This window comes from Ptychodera flava, chromosome 10 (assembly GCF_041260155.1).
Source record: "Ptychodera flava strain L36383 chromosome 10, AS_Pfla_20210202, whole genome shotgun sequence".
Taxonomy (NCBI): domain Eukaryota; kingdom Metazoa; phylum Hemichordata; class Enteropneusta; family Ptychoderidae; genus Ptychodera; species Ptychodera flava.
In genome coordinates this window covers 8,773,513-8,798,202 of record NC_091937.1, presented here as the reverse complement: position 1 = coordinate 8,798,202, position 24,690 = coordinate 8,773,513, and the positions used below count along the sequence as shown (strand labels likewise).

At 38.1% G+C, this 24,690-nt stretch overlaps 1 protein-coding gene across 1 annotated transcript; it reads right to left on the bottom strand.

Annotated features, from left to right (window-relative positions):
* Window positions 1-2,630: 2,630 nt before the first annotated feature.
* LOC139141917 (C-type mannose receptor 2-like) lies at window positions 2,631-24,042 on the bottom strand. Its single transcript, XM_070711679.1, has 12 exons — window positions 23,892-24,042; window positions 22,466-22,631; window positions 21,763-21,977; window positions 20,344-20,526; window positions 19,889-20,057; window positions 19,366-19,574; window positions 17,300-17,488; window positions 16,193-16,361; window positions 11,421-11,641; window positions 11,092-11,260; window positions 10,088-10,329; window positions 2,631-4,084 (listed from the first exon to the last, which is right to left on the bottom strand). The coding sequence occupies exons 1-12, from the start codon at window positions 23,989-23,991 to the stop codon at window positions 3,720-3,722; spliced, it is 2,397 nt and encodes a 798-aa protein (XP_070567780.1). The 5' UTR covers window positions 23,992-24,042; the 3' UTR covers window positions 2,631-3,719.
* Between the last annotated feature and the right edge of the window lie 648 nt (window positions 24,043-24,690).

Below are 24,690 nucleotides of genomic sequence, written 5' to 3'. Positions count from 1 at the left end.
TAAAGAAATGGTTAAAAAGATCAACAAATAAAACTCAGGTATAAAATTACTTAAAAGGGTATAAAACTGATGTATAAAATGACTTAAACAGGTAAGTTTTTAACCCGACTTTAAAATTATCGAGTGACTGAGATGCACGAAGGTGCGACGGCAAAGAATTCCACAGACGAGGCGCACATATTGAAAACGCCCTATCACCATAGTAAGCTGTGCGGCCGATGGGTTGGTGTAACTTAATTTCCCCATTTGAAAATGAACGCAATGTATGACTAGTGCTACGTCTAATCAAAAGCTCATGAAGGTAAGATGGTACATGACTACAGAGAACTTTGAAAGTAATACAAAGAATTTTAAATTGGATACGTTGTTCAACAGGGAGCCAATGAAGGTCACGAAGAATGGGAGTAATGTGATCACATACTCTCTTCTTGGTAACAAGTCGAGCTGCCGAATTTTGAATTGTTTGCAGTTTGCGTATTTCAAATGAAGGGAGACAAAAAAGTAAACTGTTGCAATAATCCAGGCGAGATGTGATAAAAGCATGAATGAGTTTCTCAGTTGAAGGCTGATCGAGTATATTACGGATTTTACCAATCTTCCAAAGAGCATGAGAGGCCGATTTACACACATTGACAACATGTGCTGACATACTGCCACTAGAATCCATCGTGACACCAAGATTGCGAACAGTGTCAGATGGGTGAACACTGACATCACCTATTCTAATATCACAACGAGGAACCGGACCTACACCTGTAAATTTAGAAGAAAAATGAATGACCTCGGTTTTACCATCATTTAGAGCGAGCATATTGTCTCGCATCCATCCCCTGATTTCATTAACACATAGCTCAATTGAAGTTGTCGGGACTTGATCTGCTTCGCAAGTGATATACGATTGCGTGTCATCAGCGTACATCATGTAATGTAATTTATGCTTGAAAATGATATCCTCTAAGGGTGCTGTGTACAGATTGAATAAAATTGGTCCGAGGACAGAACCTTGGGGTACACCACAATCAAGAGATTGTGCCTCAGACACGACTGACCCAACACACACTGACTGCGTTCGCCCCTGCAGATAGGATTTAAACCAATTCAGCACTGTCCCCGTGATACCAGAAGATACCGGGAAGAATCGAGGAAAAACGAGCTTTAACGGTGTCATCAAGAGCATTGAACCAGGTTTCAGTCACAATGAAAAGATCAGTGTTATTCTGCAAAATGGAGTCAGCAACTGCAGGAAGTTTCTTTTCGATGGAGCGAGCATTCCATAACGTGCAAGATATGTGCCGTTTGGAATTCGTGCTCGAAATCATACGCACCTGTCTGAGGTTTGACTTGCTAACCGAGGGAGATGAGCAGTGGTGAAAATCGTAAAAGTTCTGGCGCGGGAAAACGTTCACAACCACTTTTATTTTGTAATGTCTCCTTCCAGCACGTTTTCCTCTGCGTCTTCTTCGACGAATGAGTTGCTGAAGTTGACATGAAGCTTGTCTTGCATATGTGCATTGTTGACTCTGCAGAGAAGTTGTGTACCGCAATGCTAACAATTCTTCTCTACTGTAGTGAATCCTGGCGGCCATCTTGAGTTTGACAGAGTGACGAGTGGAACACCTCACGATGTGTGAATTCTCGTGAAAGTTGGAGTGGAAACTATCTAAAATACAGCTGGTAAGTTCCTTCGTGGTTATGTTGAGTGGATAATGGTAGAATAAAACGAAAAGACAACAACTGAACGTCGTGGAAACAGTAAAAATGCGGAGCGGCAAATCATAGTGGGCTGCCATTACGGCGCCCTCACAACAGACAGTTTTAACTGTCATCAATCGCCAACGTACCTTGGATACAGTTTTACATCGGTGGTAGGGGCCCTCGGCGACCTTTGAGCGCAGTTCCGACGACTGCCTCCCTTTAAAATTGTATATAGAAATATGTAAGGTTTATTCTCCGATTAAGGTTCAAACACGTTCAAAAATGTAAACTTCTTTCCTGTCAAGTGGAATTCAAAAATATTTTTGCATTGTATCAGAAAGGATAACAGCATATGTCATTCAAAGACATCGAAGGACGGTTTGTTATGTCCTTTAATTACGACTGGACTCTTTCATAAGTACAATTTAATACAGTATGATTGATGTACTTATGTAACAAATCATCTGTATCATGATTTTTTGATAAAGGGAGGCATCATGGGCCAGTGGCTAGAGCAGTGGACTCACGATCACAGGATGGTGAGTTCGAGCCCCGGCATGGCCATGGTGTTGTGTCCTTGGGCAAGGCACTTTATTCCTCATTGCTCCTCCCCACCCAGGAGTGATGGGTACCTGGTAGGACAGTGGTTGTAATGTGTGTGTGTTTAGCTCGGCTGCGCTTATTGGCTGCACATGTGAGCTGTAGTTTGCTCCCCAGGGAGTTGAGTGGTATCATATTCGGTCCAGTGACCAGGGGTAATAATAAATGTAAAGCGCCTTGAGCACATGTAATTGTGGATATGTGCGCTGTATAAGAACCCAATATTATTATTATTATTATTATTATAAAGGTATATTTGAAAATTATGAAAAAAAACTTGCAAATGGGTGAACTATATTTCGATCTAAAAGTAAATAAAGCTTTACATATAGTAGGTCATGAAATTGAGAACATGCAACATTTATTTCCTTACATCAAATACAACTACTAATTAGACATATGAAATTATGAAAGAAAAGGTCAACTGGATATACAATAATAAAGTGGTATAAAATCCTGCAAAATGCTGAAAACTGCGATACGTGATTTGTCTCAAAGCCGAGAATTATATTTTCCCCTTAAAAACAAGAACTATGACCTATTATCCATGTGTTAGATAGAAATTTCTGGAAAACAGAAGAAAATAAACGAACAAAACACAGGGATTATGTTCCCCTAAAAGGATGATTCTTGGTATTTTTTAAAAGTGTTTCTATCTGTAGCATTGACCTTGAACTGAGAGTGTCAGTGTCACAAGAGAAAATAATTATTCATGTTGATACCAGGCGACATCAGTCACTATGGTCTCATATTCGTCACGGTAACAGATGATCTTCAGTATGATTACTTACAGTCGTATGGAAATAAACACTGTAGCAAGGAATCTTCGGACTGTTGCAGGCACATATATGTGCGACGCGCAAATTTTGTAGATGCATTACGTACTTGTAAATTTCCCGAATAATTTTTAACAACAAATGATCACTTAATCGAGTTATATATCGTAGGTGTACAAACAAACATTGCAGCGGTAAAGAACGAAACAAAAAGAACACGTACAAATTATCAGGCATCACGTTGATACGGCAACATATGGCTAATCGTATGGTACTTTCAAAAAAATCCAAATGTGTTTAGAACGGAAAGTCTTTCGATTAACAATTTTTGACAATGATTGACCGAAATCTTTTCATCTTGTTGCTTTAAGCTCCCATTTGGATACGTTTAAAATAAAAAGTTTTATACATGATTGTGTATTTAAGAACTTAATTTTTCCATTCACCTAGCACAGCGAAATGCCATAGCTGCAATTTAAAATAACAATTTTGGTAATTTTTGTCTAATTTGGTTATCTAATGAAAAGATATTTTGTTTGCAACAATTGATTCTATACTTTTATATAAATTAAAGTTCTTTTTAGTTCCGTTTAGCCAGAATTAGTTAACGTTTGATTCGATTTTGAGATTCACACAGTGATATTGAGATTACATCCAGTAACTTGTGAAGTACAAGAAACCATTCTCTGGTCGTAGCTTAGACTCCGGGTAGTTTTCAGTAAACAGCGAGCAAAGCTTTTGTTCAATGACGTCACTGCTCTGAACTGTGAAAGACACGCACTCGGCATGACTCAAACATTCTTGAGCGCAAGAGATTGTCGAGATCACAGTCGTTGTTTGTAGAGGATCTCCGTCGACCACTGCATCATTCGCGAATAGGGTGAAAAGGCCTGATCGCATTGCTGCATTTCTTGATATACTGAAGACAGCTGGTGACGTCACTGTGGTTAATGGTGGTGCTGTCGTCGCAGATGTCGTTGATGGCGCTGTCGTGGCAGACGTGGTTGGCAGTGCTGTTGAAACAAACGAGGTCAATGGTGCTGTTGTCGCAGAAAAAAATAACCGGAATAACACTGAACATATGATATAGAGGTCGATAGCAAAATTTTGATGAAGCTTTTTACTAAACGTCAGTTATTATATGTATGGTAAATGCTGTAAGCAGATAATAAGAAGCGCTTTAAGGAAGAATGCCTCTCGGGAACAGAAATTCAGACTCTCCGACTCTAACGATGCTGTGTTGTTCTACCACTCGTTAGGGCTCATTTTGACGCTCGTAGAGTAACTGAAGTGTTTACAGGCTTATTTTTGTGATAATCGAAAATTTAATTTTCCCAATATAGTCCAGTCATTTTAGGCCAAAAAAGGGGGTAACCCATCACAAATTGCAACAGAATTTATTTTTTCACCATTCAGCTCAGAAAAACCCATAGAAAAACATATCAAAAGTCTTCCAAAATCCGAGGAGTGGAAAACCGCCTAATTTGCATAGATCCAAAATGGCCGCCCCGGTATTATAGTTTCAACGCTTTTGGCCACTTACTGCCAAATATTGGTCCGATTTTAATAATTCTTTTTATTTCCATATACCTTGTACATTTCCTTCATATTTTAGACATTTTTACAATAATTCCATCGTTATTATTTACAAAACAGGAACATGAGTCCGAATTTTACTGTAAAACAATAGTATTCTCACACATGTCAATACTTGTTTTATTTTATACGATACAAATGTCTGTAATGTGAAATAAATGAATAAATAAATAAATAAATAAATAAATAAATAAATAAATAGATAGATACATAAATAAATAAATAGATAGATACATAAATAAATAAATAAATAGATAAATAAATAAATAAATAAATAAATAAGAAAGAAAGACAAGAAAGACAAAATTATTCATCAGTTGTTGTTCGTCTTTGCTAGTAAAGGTAAAGCAACTCCACTTCATATCTGGGTTGTTTGCGTTTTTGTGTGTGATATTGTGTATAATATAAATGTATATCATGTTTGGCTGTTTTGTGTAAAATGTTGCTCAGCCATGGCGAGACGTACCCGTAATCTACGTGTCTTGTGTTTATCTGCACTGGAGCGGAGAGATTGCTGTGACACTACGATACTTTGGCGCTACGTTTCGAAAACAGAGTTTTCTGGGGTACACACTTGGAGATAGGTTCGGATTAGAGAGAGACAGAATGGCCGGAGACAGCTTTGTATTGTGTCTTAGTATGACCAAGTTCAAAGATAAAAAAAGGAAACACATAAACAAGAATCATAGAATGACAAAAATAACGAAAAGTCACAATAGAACAAAATCGAGCACTGCATCAAACAACACAGATTCATTAAGAACCTATCGACACACAGACTCACCAACATTGAAATCATCGTACTTGGCAAAGGCTTAAAATTCATTCCCACAACAAATCGTACTAACAGAATCCACCTGTTAGGAGACATAAAATATACATTCCGAAAATGAGACTCCGATATATCATGAGACAAAGACTGTACAACACCCAGTCAAAATGAACTCGAAATGGATCCCATCAACCGAGAACACAAAACTAGAAAATTATTTGGAAGGATCAAAATTGGCTATTGTTAACACACCTATTCGAAACACAAAAAAAACAACATGACATGTGCAGAACAAATAGTGTTCAAAACGCTATCAAAAAACAAGAAGATAACCATCAAACCGTTTGATAAAGGAAGGGGGGACAGCAATTTTAAACACTGATGATTACATAAGAGAATGTCAACTTAACGATCAATAATACTACACAAAATTGGCAGCAGATGACACAAAAAATACAATAGAAGACATACTGGTACACAATCTCATAACAGAAATGTACAATGAAAAACACATTGACCATCACACATATGAATATTTGAATCCAGTCGATAGAAAAATAAAAACACCACTTTGGTACCTTCTACCGAAAAATAAGTGCCACCACCAGGAGCTATGTTCGTAGTACGGCCAATCATAAGTGGATGCTCCAGTCCAACATTTAACATATCAGATTTTCTCAAACAAATTGTCAAGAAAGAACCAACATACATCAAAGACAACAGACTTTATACGGAAAATTGAGACAATCAAAGTTCCGGCCAAAGCGACACTAGTAACACTGGATGTAATTTCCATGTACACGAATACACCACATGATGAGGTAATTGAATCAATACGCAGAGCATTAAATCAGGAAAGATCATCAAACAATTACATAATCAAGCAACCACCAACGAAACACATGATAGCTCTGCTAGAAGTAATCTTAAAAAAACAACACATTCGAATTCAACGATGAATTCTACTGGTAAATATGGGGATGCTCTATGGGGTCCCCGTCTTCTCCAGAAATAGCAGATATTACATTTCATGAGACAGAAACGAGAATAACACAGAAATACAAACAACAAATATCGACCTGGCTGAGGTTCAGGGACGATGTTTTTCTGATTTTCATCGGAACACAACACGAACTCAATGACTTCATATCAAACATCAACAAAATGCATCCTACTTTCAATTTTTCGTTTGAAAGCTCCTCTCAAGAAATCAAATATTTAGACCTATCTACAAAGGTCGTCGATACAACAAAGAGAATATTCTCGACATCAACACACACACACAAAGCCAACAGATACATTTCAATTCTTACAAAGAAACTTATGCCATCCGGCAGCAACATTCAAAGGTCTTATCAAAGGTGAATCATTACGATACATCAGAACATGTAACAACGAAACCGACTTTACACAGAAAGTCATACAATTTAGTGAAAAATTACAAGACCGACAATACAAAAAAATGAAATAGAAAGCATTATCAGAGAGACAGATCTAGCTCATAAAAGCAGAAAAAGACTGCTTGAACAACAAAAAGAAAGAAATAACGCCACCAACAATACCAACATATAGCCCGTACATAGAAACGAAAAAAATCAAGCAAGCCCTGACAGAAAACTGGAGTGAACTTGAAAAAGACGAAACACTAAAAAAACTGTTCCAAAACCAACCTATAATCGCATATATTTATTTGAAGGAACAGAAATATAGGCGACACACTTATAAGCGCCAGACTTCACAAAAACTACAATAGCTCAAACTCAGGGTTACATGAACCTACACAAACACAACGAGATCAAACTGTAGACATTCTAGCTTCCAATTGAACAACAAACGTAAGTGGAACAACATATTACCAAATTAAAAAATCTAACAATCAATCAATTGGTCTCATCAATCAAAAATGAATTTTAAGTGGCTGATGAAGAAAACTCTGCTTTCGAAACGTAGCGCCAAAGGATCGTAATGTCACAGCAATCTCTCCGCGCCAGTGCGGATTAACACAAGACACGAAGATTACGGGTCCGTCTCGCCATGGCTAAGCAACATTTTACATAAATCAGCCAAACATGATATACATTTACATTATACACAATATCATTCACAAAACGCAAACAACCCAAATATGAACGATGTGTGGAGTTCCTTTCCCTTTACTACAAATACTATTTAATTCCCATGTGATCTGTACACCTTCCAGGAAACTTTAAACCCCCTCTCCCTTTGCTCGGCTCTCCTGCGCTGGCACACCCTGTCAATTCAGGCGCGGCTGCATTTATCTACAATTTGGGTAAAATAAACAGCATTTAGGAAACTGGTAATTTTACAATTACCGGCTAGTATTGAACCTCATGTTGAGTTTCACAACTATGGTGACAACAAGTGTACCCTGGTAACACAATATCAACACACTAGATATAACTAGACTTCAAACCAGGTTGACTGTGTTTGATATGAATAAACCGCCCACTTTTTATAGGATGAATGTTCTAAAAATGCGTAAGTTCAGCCGGTGGCTTTTAATGTGAAATAGGGAATAGGTTATTGGCAAATTAACAACCAAAAACAAAATAGATACATATTCTGTATTAGTTATACTGAGATTACTTTCAATTTTATTTATATATTTCACACCATATACGTTAGCATCTTGCAAAATTAGACCAGTATTGATTGGAAGGTGAAGTGTGTTTGTGTACCATTGTTTGTGTACCATTGTTTTACCCTGAAATTCAGACTTGTGTGCCTGTTTTATTAATAACTACAATTCAAAATGCCCTAAAAATGTTGGAACTTAGAAGAGAATGTACAATTTATAAGAAAATCAAAAAAATATTGTCCAAATCGGACTGATATCGCGCAATATGTGGTCATAAGTGTTGATTCCATAATACCGGGGGCGGCCATTTTGGATTTATGCAAATTAGGCATTGTTCCACTCCTTGTGTATTTATTTATTTACTTATTTACTTATCAATTTATTTATTTATTTAACATTACAGACATTTGCACCTTATAAAATCATGAAACAAGTATTGATTAGAAGACATAGTGTGTGAGAATACCATTGTTTTACAATAATGTTCCTGTTTTGTAAATAAAAACAATGGAATATTTGTAAACATGTCTAAAATATGATGAAAATGTACAAGGTACATGGAAATAAAAAAAAAATTACCAAAATCGAACCAATATTGGGCAGTAAGTGGCCAAAAGCATTGAACCTATAATACCGGGGCGGCCATTTTGGATTTATGCAAATTAGGCACTTTTCCACTCCTTGGATTTTGGAAGACTTTTGATATGTTTTTCTATGGGTTTTTCTGAGGTGAGTAGTGAAAAAATAAATTCTGTTGCAATTTGTGGTGGGTCATTTCATATTTTGACTTGACTAATAGACTTAACACAGGAATGGCGGCCATCTTTAATTTCAAAAATCGATACATGTAACGTAATTTGTTTCAACAGTACCAAAATTTGCATGTAAGCGCCACACGTATTCTTGATTTTGAAAGACGGTTGTTAAAAGTTTCCCTGAGCAAAGTTTTAGCAACAGTTCAAGTTTAATTTGCAGCGATTTGCGGTGTTCTATATTAGTTCAATTTGGTGTTCGTAACCTGCAGAGTTAAAACCTTTACGAAATGCTGATAAGTATGTTTTTAATACTCTTCGACACATTATTTAAGAATCAGCGAGAAATCTGTCGAAGTCCTGACAAAACTTCAACGTACTCGCGTACGGATATGTTGCCTATAATAGAAAGTAGTAAGATCGCACGGGTTTCTTGGGAATTTAGGAGTCGTAGAGTTGAAGATAATAACCAGAATAATTTGCATTTCTATGGTGTCAAATAAGCAACTAGTTGCAACGATAGGTATAAGGTGGCATGGCCTTGGGTAGCGGCCTGTACATTCGATGGCTTGTGGGTCTTTAGTGTTCAATCTTTCCTGAGGGACATTTTTCACTATTCCCTTTCAAAAACCCGAATAACAATAAGGGTTACCGTACAAATGCTTTTATCAAATTAAAATTTACCAAATATTTACCGATATTTGAAATTAAAAGTTTCCGCTATCCCTGCGTTAACTCTGTCGGAAAAAATATTTTTCGAATGTGACAAAACTACGTTAAAGACGGTGAAAAGTTTAGTTACTCCAAGTACATACCAGAAAGGCGTTGTCAATATTTGAGACCCGAATATCTGTCCTCGAGGCGCATACTGCCTTAAAGAGGGGACGTGGATCGATGATGAGAATTATTTAATATCCCTATATATAATATGCGAAACACAGCCGGTGAATATTGTCCGCTCTGTGTTGATGATACAGATGAACATCAAAAAGGCCGGTGTTTGTGATGTTAGGGCTTTCTCAGGGGGCAAGACGGCTGCTTTATGTAGATACTGGTCAATGTTTTGCATAATGGCATACTAATGAACATTTTCACTTCGATTTTTTGTATCAGGTCAGACAACATTTACTCAGCATGCTCGGCAAGAATGAAAGAGAAGAAAAATTCCATTCAAAGCATTGAATTTGACAGAAAGGTAACACTATTTAAGCTGGACAACTAAAATGATCAAATAAGCGCTAAAAATGTTGAGAAATTGAACACCAAGTATAGCATGGAGGAAGCAAGCTTAATTTACCTGGTATCTCATTCTTGCATATAAAGTCCCTGGAGTCGGAGCAGTCATCGTCATAAAATTCGCCATTTGACATTGTTACACAGTCGTCGCTGCTCCCTCCATCAGGCTCCGACACTGAGGACCAACCCCAATACGAATAGGACGAGGTAGAGTACCAGTTAAGGTACGGAGCTGGATCACCTAACACTGTTTCGAAATTGTTTTCAAAGGCACTATCTGTTAGGCCGATCCAGAATCTGCCACTGGAAGGTAAAACAGCGGATTGCATTGGTAATGGTTTTACTGCGAACCTCAACTGAATATACCAATAATTCGCCATTTTATTTATTTAAACATACAGTTGAAGTAACTATGCAGACACCAATGTATCATTTACCTGTGCATATTAGAGAGTCTATAATATATGATTCGTGGTACATATACGTCTGTGTTACAGTGTAGCTCGAACATTTACCAACAGTGAAAGCGATCAATATGGATTAATGAGTTTAACAAGTCAAGAGTTTCTAACAAAGTCATTTCTGGAGGAGCGCAACACAATGCAAACTATAAAAATATATGATTAGGTATCTCAGGCAATGCAGACACCAATGTATCATTTACCTGTGCATATTAGAGAGTCTATAATATATGATTCGCGGTACATATTCGTCTGTGTTACAGTGTAGCTCGAATATTCCCCAAGTGCTCTGAAGAGAGCGCCCCAGTATCTGTCAGGAAAATCGTCTAATCTCAGTTGTAGATTTCTGTATTGCTTCACCCATCATTTCACAACATGCAACTTTGCGCATGATCAACAGGTACGAAAAACCAAATTATGTCCCAATATGCGAGGTGATACGGATTTTGTTACACATTACTCAAACCAGCTTTTGGCAGAAAGATTTCAGTGAAACCAATATTTTGTAGGGCGTATTTGGAAATTATGGAATTTGATGCACAAGTTACAGTCGTTCAGTTGACTACAGAATGATCGAATTATAACCAACAGCGAAACAACCTACTTCAGGTATGCGTTTGAGAATGCTTCAACCGCTGTAGCGATGTCAGGATTATCGAAGACTGCCAGGTGACCAAAGTTGTTTCTCTGGCAGAAGATCTCCGCCCGGTTCCAACTCCTACTGGTGTGTACAGCGGTGTACAAATTCCCCTGGTGCTCAAATTGCGGATAATCTTTGCAGACCAAACAGAAAGAAAGTTGAATTTTGAACATTATATTTGGCGAAAGGGAGATAAAAATGTGCCAAAGAAAACCATAGCCATTCAATCGCGTCTTAATTAGATAGGTGTAAATCTATGTTAAAATACAATGCATGTTTTGTATTGTTCATACCTGGGTACTGGCCATCCTTTTCACATACAAATTCTCGGGGAACGGTGCATGTCAAGTCATATATCTTCTGAAACAGATGGGAAAGCCCGACACATTTGCTACCTGGAGACTGAGTGCTGTGGTACCAAGGTAAAAATGTAGCTGTTTCGTTGTGCACGGTTGCAAAAACGCCATCGTTTTCCAAGTCGTTGATACCGATCCAGGGCCGACTGTACTCTGTTCTGTAAGACAGACGTTGAAAATAGATGTTGAAGTGCCCTCATTCAGAATTTTTTGCACACTTTTTGGCTACATTAATATGCCTCGAAATACTCACGTTTACGTTATAAATCACGTTATCACATGAACTGGCCCGTATCTCCACCTGTGTGACGTACACCAGCACAGATAAGAAATTCATATTACCGCTGTTGTACGTCATCAACCGGAACTTTTTTTCCTGCAATAGTACCGTTCGTACATGCACGTTGCCACACAGACCGATTTGTCGTGATCGATGCCGTGCTGTCATGGCATTTTGACAAAAAGATTACCCGATAAATCAAGATATGGAAATATAGAAGGCATGTCCGACGACATTTCGAGTCGCTAAAGCTTTAACTATTCCCAAGAATCGAATGAGGATACCGTCGATCGTTATAATGGCTCAGTAACGTAACGGCTCAAGTCGTAAGGCTCAAAGTGGACGTCGTCGTACCTGGCGATCGCCAAGGACGTCGTACCTGGCGATCGATGTTGGCGATAAACCCGAAATATACACCTCAACGAAAGTTCAACTTAATAAATGAGTACCGTATAATCTTCGGGAAAGCGACATAGAAGGCACAAGCATAAAGTCATTTTACGAACAACGATAAATTTCCTTCATCACACAAATTATTCCGTCGTTTCTCGATCGAAATCAAACCTGCAGCGTAAGGCTAATAGTGAAAACATAAGCTGTCGACCTACAGCGCCGTAGTAATCCGATGTATTTCGAAAGTTGACGGACAACACTCACAACAGAACAGAGTTCCCGTCAAGTAACAAAATTGGGATGTACCTACGGGCGATATATGTGTCACAGCAAACATCAAAATCAGTAAGACGAAAAATTGACGACCGAGATGGCCACCGGCGAACACCGGTGACGGCAGTGCCCACTACAACTTACAAGCGTACACTCTGTGTGTCATCGATCTATAACTTTCGGGCTCGCCATGGTCGTAAACTGGTGATATTTTAAAATCTACAGCATCTCTAAGAATGATAACTACTGTTTCGATCGTGTCGTTGCATTAGTTTCATAAATATAATTGTAAATATTCTAAATAACTCAAAATACTATGGTTATCCGTCGCTAGCGCGGTGGAAGTCATGTCCGCCGATGGTAGACTTGCCTTGGCATCGGTCGAGCGCGAGACAATGATCGACATGTGCACGTGACCGAATCCGTATATCTGATTGGTGGAGATACTATTTCAAGTATCAAATGTTCAGCTTAATCGGATTTATGAATGAAAGTATGCCTGTAAACATTCGCACATCTCCTGGGTGACGGGCCGCTTTACTCAATAAATGAAAGTAATCCGCGTAAGGAAAAACACAAAATCGCGATAAAAAACATGTAATTTGTTACAATAATTTTGATCCATCCACATCAAAGAAAAATAAGAAGACTGTTCATGTGATAAATATATAATCCCATGGAATTTTTCTCTGTTTGACGTCATCGTATACTCGTGTTTTTCGCGGAACCGCACAACTTCTCGCCTTCGGCTCGAAGTTGTACGGCTCCGCAAAAAACACTCGTATACGATGACGTCAAACAGAGAAAAATACCATGGGATTATATATAAAAATGTCTGAATAAAAAGGCAAGTATGGGTACTAAGCTAATGCATTATTAACCTAGCATCTTACTATTAATCTATATGCTTAATTAGTGTGCTGTCGTAAAATTTGCATCGGCCTAATTTGAGGAGGGAGTTTGTTCTCTTGGGGATATTAAAGTGCGGAATGCCCGAACCAAAACTTTTGTAATTACAAGAGGTAGATTTTAATTTTCCGTTTTCTTCTTATATTTAATCTATATTTGTTGATATCGATCACGCCATAGCTAATATGAAACCTTCATTTTTTGAATGTCGAGACACCAGGTATAGTTGAACTCTTGGCAATACAACAAAAAAGATCATAAAGTGTTACTTTGCAGTCGATAAGAAAGACAAGAAACGTACACAAGATGTAAAACTAAACAACAAATAATACTAAGAAGGTTCGAGAAAGGTAATAAGGTATTATGTGCTACAATGAAAACAAGCTTTGAAATACTTTTGACATTTGTATACATGTACGTGCATTTCGAAAAGGATGTCCAAGAGGCTGCATAAATCCGCGATCACCAGGCATCTCTGACTAAAAACATCGTCCAGTATTAATCACGGAACATCTGTGATCCGATTTTGAGGTCACGTGTCCAGAATGAGATCAGGACAATTTGCTGACGAATGTTGTAGCGTTGCGCAAAAACTAGTGTGTTGAAATTTAAAGTTATAGTTTAAAGAAAACTTTGGACGTTCCCATTTTTTTCTTTAATGTAATCATTGGTTTATGTAATGTGGAAATGAATTTATAAAAATTCGCTTTCAGCTTTTTGAATTTCCTAAAATGTCCTGATTTGCTTGTCGTAAACTTCGCGTGAGACGGTATTCGTTAGAAAGGCGCTAACGTTGTTAGGTGCAAGCATTTTCGTTGCTTTACGTACAAGAATTAACCTGTTTAATTTAAGTTTAATAGCGAGTGGTAATCGATTTAATCCAAAATAGATATCTTTGATAGTAGAGTCAGTGTCTAGAATAAATTGACTGAAATGGTTTTTGGATACGCTCTTGAACTTGAATATCGGCAGTCGATATGGTGCCCGACGTAGAAGTGTTACAACGAAATATGGTTGCCGCCTCTACTGGCTATGTTACGACACTGTCACAATTAAGGTAAGAATCTGGAAAACAGTGTAAAGGAACGTTTTCACGGTAATAAAGGGTACAATTTTGGCTTGACTTTTGATTTAATGACCTATATGTGATCGAAGCAAAAAAGGTTATGTATAGGATAAAGCCCGAGTACGAGGGCTCTTCTGGTATATAAAGTCCAACCCAACGATAAAATGTCGAGGCCGCAGGCCGAGACATTTTATCGTAGGGTTGGACTTTATATACCAGAAGAGCCCGAGTACAAGGGTTTTATCCGACTTAAAAACTATTGCCCCTAACTGATATATTTTCGTTTTCAATGTGTTTACGTCAACCGTCCCCTTTGTCAATGTAACATGTTTAGGATATGAATTAAAACTTTTATTTGTGAAATAGCCTTCAATGTAATGGAACATCCTATAAATGCCCTAGGGCACATTATATAAATGCCCTAGGGCACAGCAGATTTTGTGTTGCAGCTGGTTTCAGCTGTGTTACCAAATTTGAATATTAAAACGTACCAGATGTCTACAGAATATGACATGTTCACTTTTGATTGGACAGTACTTTACTACGGCGCTGTCATTCGTTTCTGGAATTTGGTGACCAGGGCTTTAAGAGTAGATAAAACACCCTGAATTGAGCACTCTGATTGGTCAATCAACAGTAGATAGTTTTTAAGTATAGGATAAAGCCCTAGTACGAGGGCTCTTCTGGTATATAAAGTCCAACCCAACGATAAAATGTCGAGGCCGCAGGCCGAGACATTTTATCGTAGGGTTGGACTTTATATACCAGAGGAGCCCGAGTACGAGGGTTTTATCCGACTTAAAAACTATCGCCCCTAACTGATATATTTTCGTTTTCAATGTGTTTACGTCAACCGTCCCCTTTGTCAATGTAACATGTTTAGGATATGAATTAAACTTTTATTTGTAAAATTGCCTTCCAATGTAATGGAACATCCTATAAATGCCCTAGGGCACATTATATAAATGCCCTAGGGCACAGCAGATTTTGTGTTGCAGCTGGTTTGCGCTGTGTTGCCAAATTTGAATATTAAAACGTACCAGATGTCTACAAAATATGACATGTTCACTTTTGATTGGACAGTACTTTACTACGGCGCTGTCATTCGTTTCTGGAATTTGGTGACCAAGGCTTTACGAGTAAATAAAACACCCTGAATTGAGCACTCTGATTGGTCAATCAACAGTAGATAGTTTTTAATATATAGTAACATGACGACATTACAAGTAATTGTTCGCTCTTCACACAATCAAAGTGTACACCATTTACAGAAGTAGGAAGACACTGGGTATGTCAGTGAGCTCACTTCCGTTGGATGGATTAAAACATACTTTGCAATCTAAAACGCACGAAGAACTAAGGAGAGAAAACCTGTCTTCCTCACTCAACCCGAACAATATATCGAACAATATTTTGATACAAAGGCACAAAAGTTAACGTATTTGGGTGGGATGGTAGGTAGGTAAATATGGGTAGGTAGGTCGGCATGTATGTATTTATGTCTGTATCTTTATGTTTATGTGTACATATGGGCGTTCCATCAATGGCGTGATTTAGGGAAGAATGGGTATCACCTCGTATGTCGTTTTATGAATTATATGGATTTTAGCTCTGTTGACACTAATTTTGAAGGATCAAAGACATTAACTCAATGACAAAGAAAGCAATGGTTTGTCTCTGGTATGAACGTCGGTGGATAATCGAAATACGTTCGCCTGCAACATTGGCCCTCCAGCACTTAAGATGCCCGACCATATGAAATCCATAAAATGAACACCAATGACTTACTCGACGTAAGGATTTTTGAACAGGCGGACTTCGTAGAGTTCTTCATCGTCCGTTATCACTGCAAGATGTCCAAAATTGTTGTTGACGCAAAAATCTTCACTGTCATGCCAGTTCATCTTGGTGCTCACCACGGTATATAACGATCCGCCGAAACGCATTTGATGTATGTCTGCAGGGAATTGTAACGATATGGTATGGATGGCATTAAAAATTGCCATCTCAGGGAAAAGTATTCATATACAAAACCGTGCAAAGTTTAATAAATCACTTCAATTTTAGATAATCATAAGCAGGGCCATAGGTATTAACAGTATGTTGCACAATCATAAACAACATATTTCTAAAACCCGGGCCGTTGACTGCTAGCATTAAACCTAAGAATGCAAGATTATGCGTTGTGTTATGTTAATGAAAAGCTTTGAATTGAAAGACAGGGCTACAACTAAATTCCTAAGGTCTTGGTGTACGTGTATACATGTCGACAAATTGGATGTGGACGGCTTTAAACGCGATAACAATATATACCATGACGCATAACATACTGTGTGTTGACGAAATCAACCCATTAAAGGTATGTCGGTTATGAAAGAGTATAAACGGTGAGCCATATTGGATTGTGTCTCAAGAAATATCGAGTTGCCTTCGGATGTGATTCTAAATTGTCTTCGTAAAAATTGGGATATAATCGGAAGAGGCTCTTCGAAGGAATGACCCAGGCGGGTTGACAACATTATACCCGCCAACCCTTGCAGCCCGAGTTGATCAGATGGGATGGCATTCCCATCCCATGTCGAGCTCTTACAAGCAATCAGAATGAATTTAGGCTCTTTCTCTTTAATTCTGCTTCCAAGCAACTGGGATAAACAGATGGATGGTATTGCATGCCCTGTGTCGAACCTCTATAAGCAGACTGAACGAAATTTTGGCTTTTCTCCCTTTTGCTATAAAGCAAATGGAATAAACAGACAGAACAGAAACGACTAGTTCTGACTGTGATTTTGGCATTACTTTTCGTTTTTGATACGTGTTCCAGTAGCATCCAATGTGCAACATCGTCTTTATATTCTGTAAATCAGACTGAGAAAGTTTCGTTATCAAGATACTTACCCAGGGGTATACATTGTGGCTGATACGTCTGCCAGTAGCCCCCAGTACACAACATCGTGGCCGAGTTCGACACCACATAACCGTCGTCACACGTAATGCTCAACGTTGTACCGTTAGCGACAGGAAAGGTAGGACTCACTGGGTCGGACACATAACCATTAGCGACATATACTTCGACACAACTGCCATCTTCGAAGGTGAATATAAATAAAGGTAAGCAGCATAAAATACAGTTAACCGAATTTTGAAAGGCTGGACTACGTAATATACCACTGTTTTACTCACCTTAATATTAACCTTCATGTTAGTATGCCCCTCGAGAGTGAAAAACTTAAGAGGGAGATGCATGCATCTTTGGCCTGATTTTTCACCATTAAAAAGAATCTATAACCCGACATGTAGTACATATTTAACTAGCTCGACAATTGAAGAATTTTTGAGTTTTTCACTTAAAAAAGTAAGTACGAGGGAGTGATGACCATAGGTGGGCTGTTTACGGCAATCGACAGCAGGATAAATGTTTAAAAAACCGTGTCCTGTGATTTTGGATACTCCGCTTTATTTTTGGACAATTAGCCTTAAAAATGAGAAGTGGTGGATTCTGAATAAATTAACAGCTTTTGTGCACATTTGTAACGATATCTTTTGTTTTTGGAACATTATCGAAATTCTTGGATACGGTTTTGTAGAAACAGTAATTAACTACCACCTTTTGCTCAATCCAAACTTTCCTTAGAGGATATTTTAACCATTGTCTTTCAAAATCAAGAATAAAAATCGGGGTTCACCGTACATATTTTGGTAGAAGAGAAACAAATTACTCAAGATTTAACGATATTTGAAATTCATGGTTGTGTTAACTCTGCGGAGAAAAATAAAATTTTCGATTTTCGAAAAACTAAGACTGCGAAGAAAAATCTTACACCAAGAGCTTTAAAATGGAACTCCACAAGTGGTATATCAGAAAAGAATTGACAAACTCTGAGAGTCCAAATATCTGTCCTTGAGGCGCATTCTACCTTTGACAATATTTGCTTGCTTTTATCGCAGATATGAAGTCATGCGTTCTTTTGGCTGGACATTTAAAATCACCAGATAACAGCAATGCGACTGCCGCTGAAGTGCGTGAATGCAGTTTATATGAACGAAATACATAAAAGGTAATAATTTAATTCTAACATTATAATAAAGGTATATACATCCAAAGAAAGAGGCACCCCATTTTTAAAACTTTATTATGTATTCCTACATTTATGTTCCATATTTCCCCCTGAAATACGCTCAGATCGCACAAAATCTGAGCATGGCATCTGGTGGCACATCGCAATTCATAAAGATTCCAAAGATCGAACATTCTCTCCCGTTGTTTGTAAGAAAGAATACATTGCATGTGTTCGAGGCAGCTTTTGTATGTACTATGTAAACTTTGTAAAAGATAAAGTGACCCGATAAAAATTGGAGCACAAGGAAGTTCATTGTTCACTGTATTAGGTCATAATTCACAATGACGATCATTGTTTAGAGCGCTGGGACACACTTTGACAAGCACGAGCTCGATACATGTATATTCTTCTGTGTGAACTGCTTTTTGAGGTAGTACGTACCTTAAAATTGAAAGACGTTATCGTTCGCTCAAACCTTCCCTGAGGGAACCTTAAGCCACCTTCTTTCGATATCAAGTGGGTCTCTGTGCCACATTTGGTGTAAGGGAGACAAATTGCCCAACATTTTCTGGCGTTTCAAAATGGCCTTCCTCCCCGTGCTATAAAATGAACTTTTGATTTTCACAATAAGCCGGTAAAACTTTATTTACTGAAAATGCTTCCAAAGGAGCCGTACAGGCATAAATTCGAACAGTACCTTTGAAGTTAAAGAGGTTCCATTATAAAATTTTACTGTTTGTGAATTTTTCTTGTCCGGCCGTTAGTTGCGACAGAGGGATGAGCCAAACTTAGTATAACAGCAACACCCAAGAGTGAAAGTCAAGAATATATCATTACAGGTGGAGAAGGAAAACTAAGACGCTTAGTAAAGACTATATTGTGTTGTTTGATGACAGTGGTTACCTTGACTTTTCTTGCATATTGTTGCAGCCTGATTGTCATAATATGAATCGCTCGTCTGCCATTTATCAAAGTAGGTGCTTATTGAAACCTTAGACGAATAGTAGTCCGGTTGATAATAGCTCCAGTCTGCATACGGCGCATTGGCACCGAATACCGTCTTGAAGTCACCGTCAACCTTCTCAATACCTATTCGCACAACGTCGGTTGTACTTAAAACGAAACAGAGGAATAAATGTGAACAGGCAGCTTATAATCAAGGTGTCAAATGGTCAACGGGATTCCTTGCTTCGTCTTACCTTTGCAACAGTATGCGAATATTTCACAAACACACAGTGTATTTTATGAAAGAAAAGATATGGACCATGACATAGTGTACTTTAATAATCACGAGAACGATATGTGGAAATTTGTTAACTGTGTCCTATTGCGTTCAAAATGAAACTATTTCGGATGGACATTGCATTTTATCACACATTACTATATTTCCACTAAATTACAATATGTCTAAACCCAAATTTCCTACCTCGGCAGGTCACCAAATAGAGACAGCACGTGATTGTTTTCTGAATTGCTAGTGATATCCACAGGGTAACCCAGAAAGTGATCTAGGCAGTAACTCTTCGCTGAAGACCAAGACAGATAGCTCTCTGGTACCACTTCGTAACAGTATCCGTTGAATTGATTTTCACAGGCTACAGAGAGATGGGTGAGAAAAGGGAGAAGATACTCCAGACGAGCATAAGTATGAAAGACACTTCCCATCAAAGTGAAAGATGACAATACAAACATATCCTAGGCGATCAAATTCATCTAACAAAAGTTCGGCTGCCGTTAATTAGCGGTGAATTACTTGGGGTCAAGGTTTAAAAAAAACACTAATCTCTGAACTTGTTTCGCAGTGTTGTAGCTTGAAAGATTATAATTACCAGAGACGTAGCTACATCATGTTAAATGCAGGATTTGCACAAATTCACATACCTTCACATATCGGTGGCGAGCGGTCCCAAAATCCATCTTGGCACGTGATAAGCCTGGGTCCATCCAAGACTAGGGGAGGGTCGCACGAGAACATAAGTGATGTACCCATCGGCTCTGGAGTAGTAGACGATGGTGTAACTTCGCCATTCTCTGGGTCTGCCACAGGATCGCATTTTGAATCGGCTAAACGTTTTCAGAACAAGGTAAAAGTGTTTGTAAATGATCTTAAATCTCTGAAGTTACATCCTGTACAAGCGTTTAAAGCGTGCACATACAGATAAGATTTGAAGAGTAGAAGTTAATGTAAGTATTCGCAGCAATCGACAGGACAAACTTATGTGTCAACTCGATCTTCTTGTGTTCTCGCGAATCACCCATTATCATAGGGTTCAGTTATCGATATGTTCTCAAGTATCTTCCTTATGATTTCCTGATTGTTTTTTATTTTGAATAAGAATCATGTCCAATAAATCCGTTACCTGTGAAGAACTTCACAGGAATATTTCTCGAATGATGAGTGACCGCATACCAAATTTTGACTCACAAAAGTAATTTGGTGAATTCACCAAATAACAATGGAATTGTCGCTTTGGGTCAATCTTGACGGATGCGGCTAGCTGGCAGGGTACGCTTACCCATTACGGACACCTGATACCACCACTATTTCGTGGTTCAAGATGACCCCATTGCCTTTGACATTTTCGATGTATTCCTTGGACCTGGTAAATTTCATAGTTACCTTGAATGATAACGATTATTGGACCTGATTTGATGTCTATTGGCACGGACATACAAAGGAATTTCACATTTTATAATTCTTTAAATTTTATTCGAATTCGACATACCTCCCGTACAGGCCCGATAAAGTCTTCTGAAGGTAAGGCTATAGTTTCAATCGCTACGTTACATAGTGAAAGGTTTATAGATGTATATGTTTAAGAATATAACGATGAAATAAGTCTGTTAGTGAGAACAACGTTTATTATGCCACAAAATGTAACTGTGGTTAAAATAGAATTAATGCTTACTTTAAAAAATAATGTGCCTCGGGGACAGATATTTAGAATTAAGAATTCTTTTCTCATTGACCACTTGTTTGGGGAGGGGGTTCCAGTTTAAAACTTATGGACTGAGAACGATTTTCACATTCTTGGTTTTCTGAAAATCGATAATTTAATTCCCTCACCCCCTAAGTTAACACAGGATGTCGGCCATTTTGAATCGGCCGAATCAAATATCGGTGAACGCTAGATAATTTGTTTCTGTGGTTCCAAACTTTGCACGGTGATCCCTAATTGTTTATTTTTTATTTGATAAGAGAGAGGTTGAAAGTTTCATTTAGGAAAGTTTGAGCAAAATTTAAAGTCTTTCATTGTCCAGGCACTAACTGCCTTAAAGATCATTTTCAATAATTCTTACCTCTCATTTTACACACAGGATGATATTCAGCATAGCAATCTTCATCAGCCCATTGACCTAAGGTGTCCATCGAAACACAGTCTTCCTTGTTGGGATCATTGTTGTTCGGTTCACCAGGAGCGGCGAAGTTTTGAAACGACGCGGCATCATGCAAAACCGTTTCGAAGTCGCCCTCTTCACCAAGGTCATGTATTCCAATCCACACCTTCGTGTACCTGGTCGCAAAACAGCATAGCAATCCTAAAAGGTTTACATTCATATACCGTGCTGTTTGGCATCTGAAGATCAACAGCAACTAGAATCATGGATTGTATATGAAGGGGATGGGGTACGGTGGTTTCCACCTCAATTATGTGCAATAAAATCTTTCACGTTCTGCCTCTGCTCACGTCTGTTCTCTATAGGTTGAATGGCAAAATCGCTTGTACAGTGATGAGTGGATCGCAAGTGGTCCAATGCTTAGGGGTAACTTGCAAATATTTGGAGACATTGGTACAAAGACAAACTAGCAGGTCAAGTAATAACCTCTTGCAAGTGACGTAACCGAGTCAGTTACGTGAGACAGTGTAGTCGGCACATAAGCAATCTCCCCATGTGTTATATTTTTATGGGTAATTTCCTGGCAGAAGTGCTTGTGAGGTTGTACAATAACGGAACGCATAAGCAGTAAAATATGACCGGGCCATTGACATGACATACTTACCCACCAAAAATACTTTTCACGTGGTTGTTTTCGTTTACGTTCCTGATATCAGCTAGTTGTCCCAAGGAAGCGTAGGCAAATGACTGGCAGCTATGCAGTGCTCTTCGCCAAGATACCTTCCACGGATAAATAACATAGCAGTGGTCCCCATAAGGGTTATCACAACCTGAGCGATACGGAGAACAATCATCATCATTATCATCATCATCATCATCATCATCATCATCATCATCATCATCATCATCATCATCATCATCCTGACGTGACGCATATTTCAAATTTTGACATCATTTTGTCGATAGCCTAACGTACCAGCAAATAATTCGAATGATACCAGGACATAATCACTGTGAACTGCCTGACGAGTTAATTTTACTGGTACAATACTTCCAGTAGAATAAAATGATGGGTTATTAGTCGTCCGTTTACACCAAAAAAGTTGCCACGTATGAGGAAGCCAGCAATTTGTGTAAATGACCAGAAAGACAAACATACTTGCCCTAAACATGACGTTACGTGTACATATACCCATGCATTTACAGACAAGATCTGCTGTAAATTTGGTTTCAACTCCAATGTTTCTAGATACATTATCTCAATGATAGCAAACACATGAATTGAGTGACTGTTTGGTATGAACTCTCTCACAGATTTCTGACTGTCCTGGCATGTGATGAAACAGGGCAAGAATATTATCTTGCCAAGCTATTGTAAACCTTTGCGCTTAAGCCCTTTCCTTGAACTGTGAACATGATAAAAACTGATATGGGATATTTTTATTTCTTGACTATGAGCTCCCCATCATCACAAAATATTTTGTTGTGAACTTCAGTATTATTGTAAAGCACAGTCCGATGTTGAACGATACCTTTAAACTATCTCGCCACAATAGTGCATCGGATAAATGCTACTTTAATCCTGTTGTTGCCATTATTCAACTTTGCATCGTCGTCCAATGCAAAACTTTATATAAGTCATTGGAATTAGAATTAGAATGACTTTAGTCTTACTTGAACTTGGAAAATCCACATAAGCTTATGAGTCAGCAAAACCTCAAGTCTAGCAAATAACGCTTCTTCATATTGCAATTGGTTATCAAAAGTGCACGTATTTCGGTGCGTAGGTGGCGCTTTCAGGAAAAAATAAAGTCATACATTCTCTACAATTGGTCGAAGGCTTTGTGGCAGTAGCTGTGGCAAGTTAAATTAACATACCTTTCTGGTTTAACTACGTCATCGTAAAACTGCATCATGATATTACACAAAATTCGATACTCCACTGCCAAGATTACTTTGCAAAACCTCAGAGAGTATATTAGGATGGTTGTTAAGCAAAACGTATCAATAAAAAAACACTTGAAATGAGTGTAATGGATCATGTAAATACTAGTACTCGAAAGTAAATGAACGCAGAAGATACATCTTACCTTCAGATCCATCTATCTGTAAGAATATACCAACAATAAGACATTTACAAAGCGTAAAAGCCCGTAATCGGCCTTTCTGTTGCCGAGGAGTCTCACTCATACTATCCGACTGCCTTTTGGTGTTTTGAGACTACATAAACGGCGTCGCTTTATCAAGTATACACACTTATCTCCGTTTTAAACAAATTTTTAGGGCACTTCATAAATACAGTGGCTTTTATTCATCGATTTATCTCCAAGTTTGATTCTCAAGTACATCAATTGCTTATGACCCAATATCAGAGATGGCAAAATTGGATATGCAAACAGCTGCTTCCGCAAACGGATGGGTACAACTTAAATAATGTCTGACACAATCGAAATTTAACTTCCTGCGAAAGTATATCTTACATATAGAAACTTGTCAACATGCTTGTTCATTTCACAAAACGTTACACATGTTCTGATTGGCGCCTTTGTCGGTGATCACAAGTGGAAGTGAGGTTATGGGATAGGCGCAGTTGGGAAAATTAAAGTTATTTTCATGCCAATTGTTCCTTATTTTCATTGTGCTGCAATTTATTTTTTTTGGTATTTGTTTCAGACTATGAACTGAATTGCTGTCTATATTTCCCCAAAATATTTTGAAGGAAAAATTGGATATTGCGATTATTCATCCAAAAGGAAGGAAATTCAAATTGACACCTGAGAAAGCTGCTAATATACTGGGCAAATTAAGAAGCGAAACTTGAGTTTTTTCTTCAAAGTCTCGATATCTCCATACGAAAGCTAGAGGTAATATTGACACCTCCAAGGATTC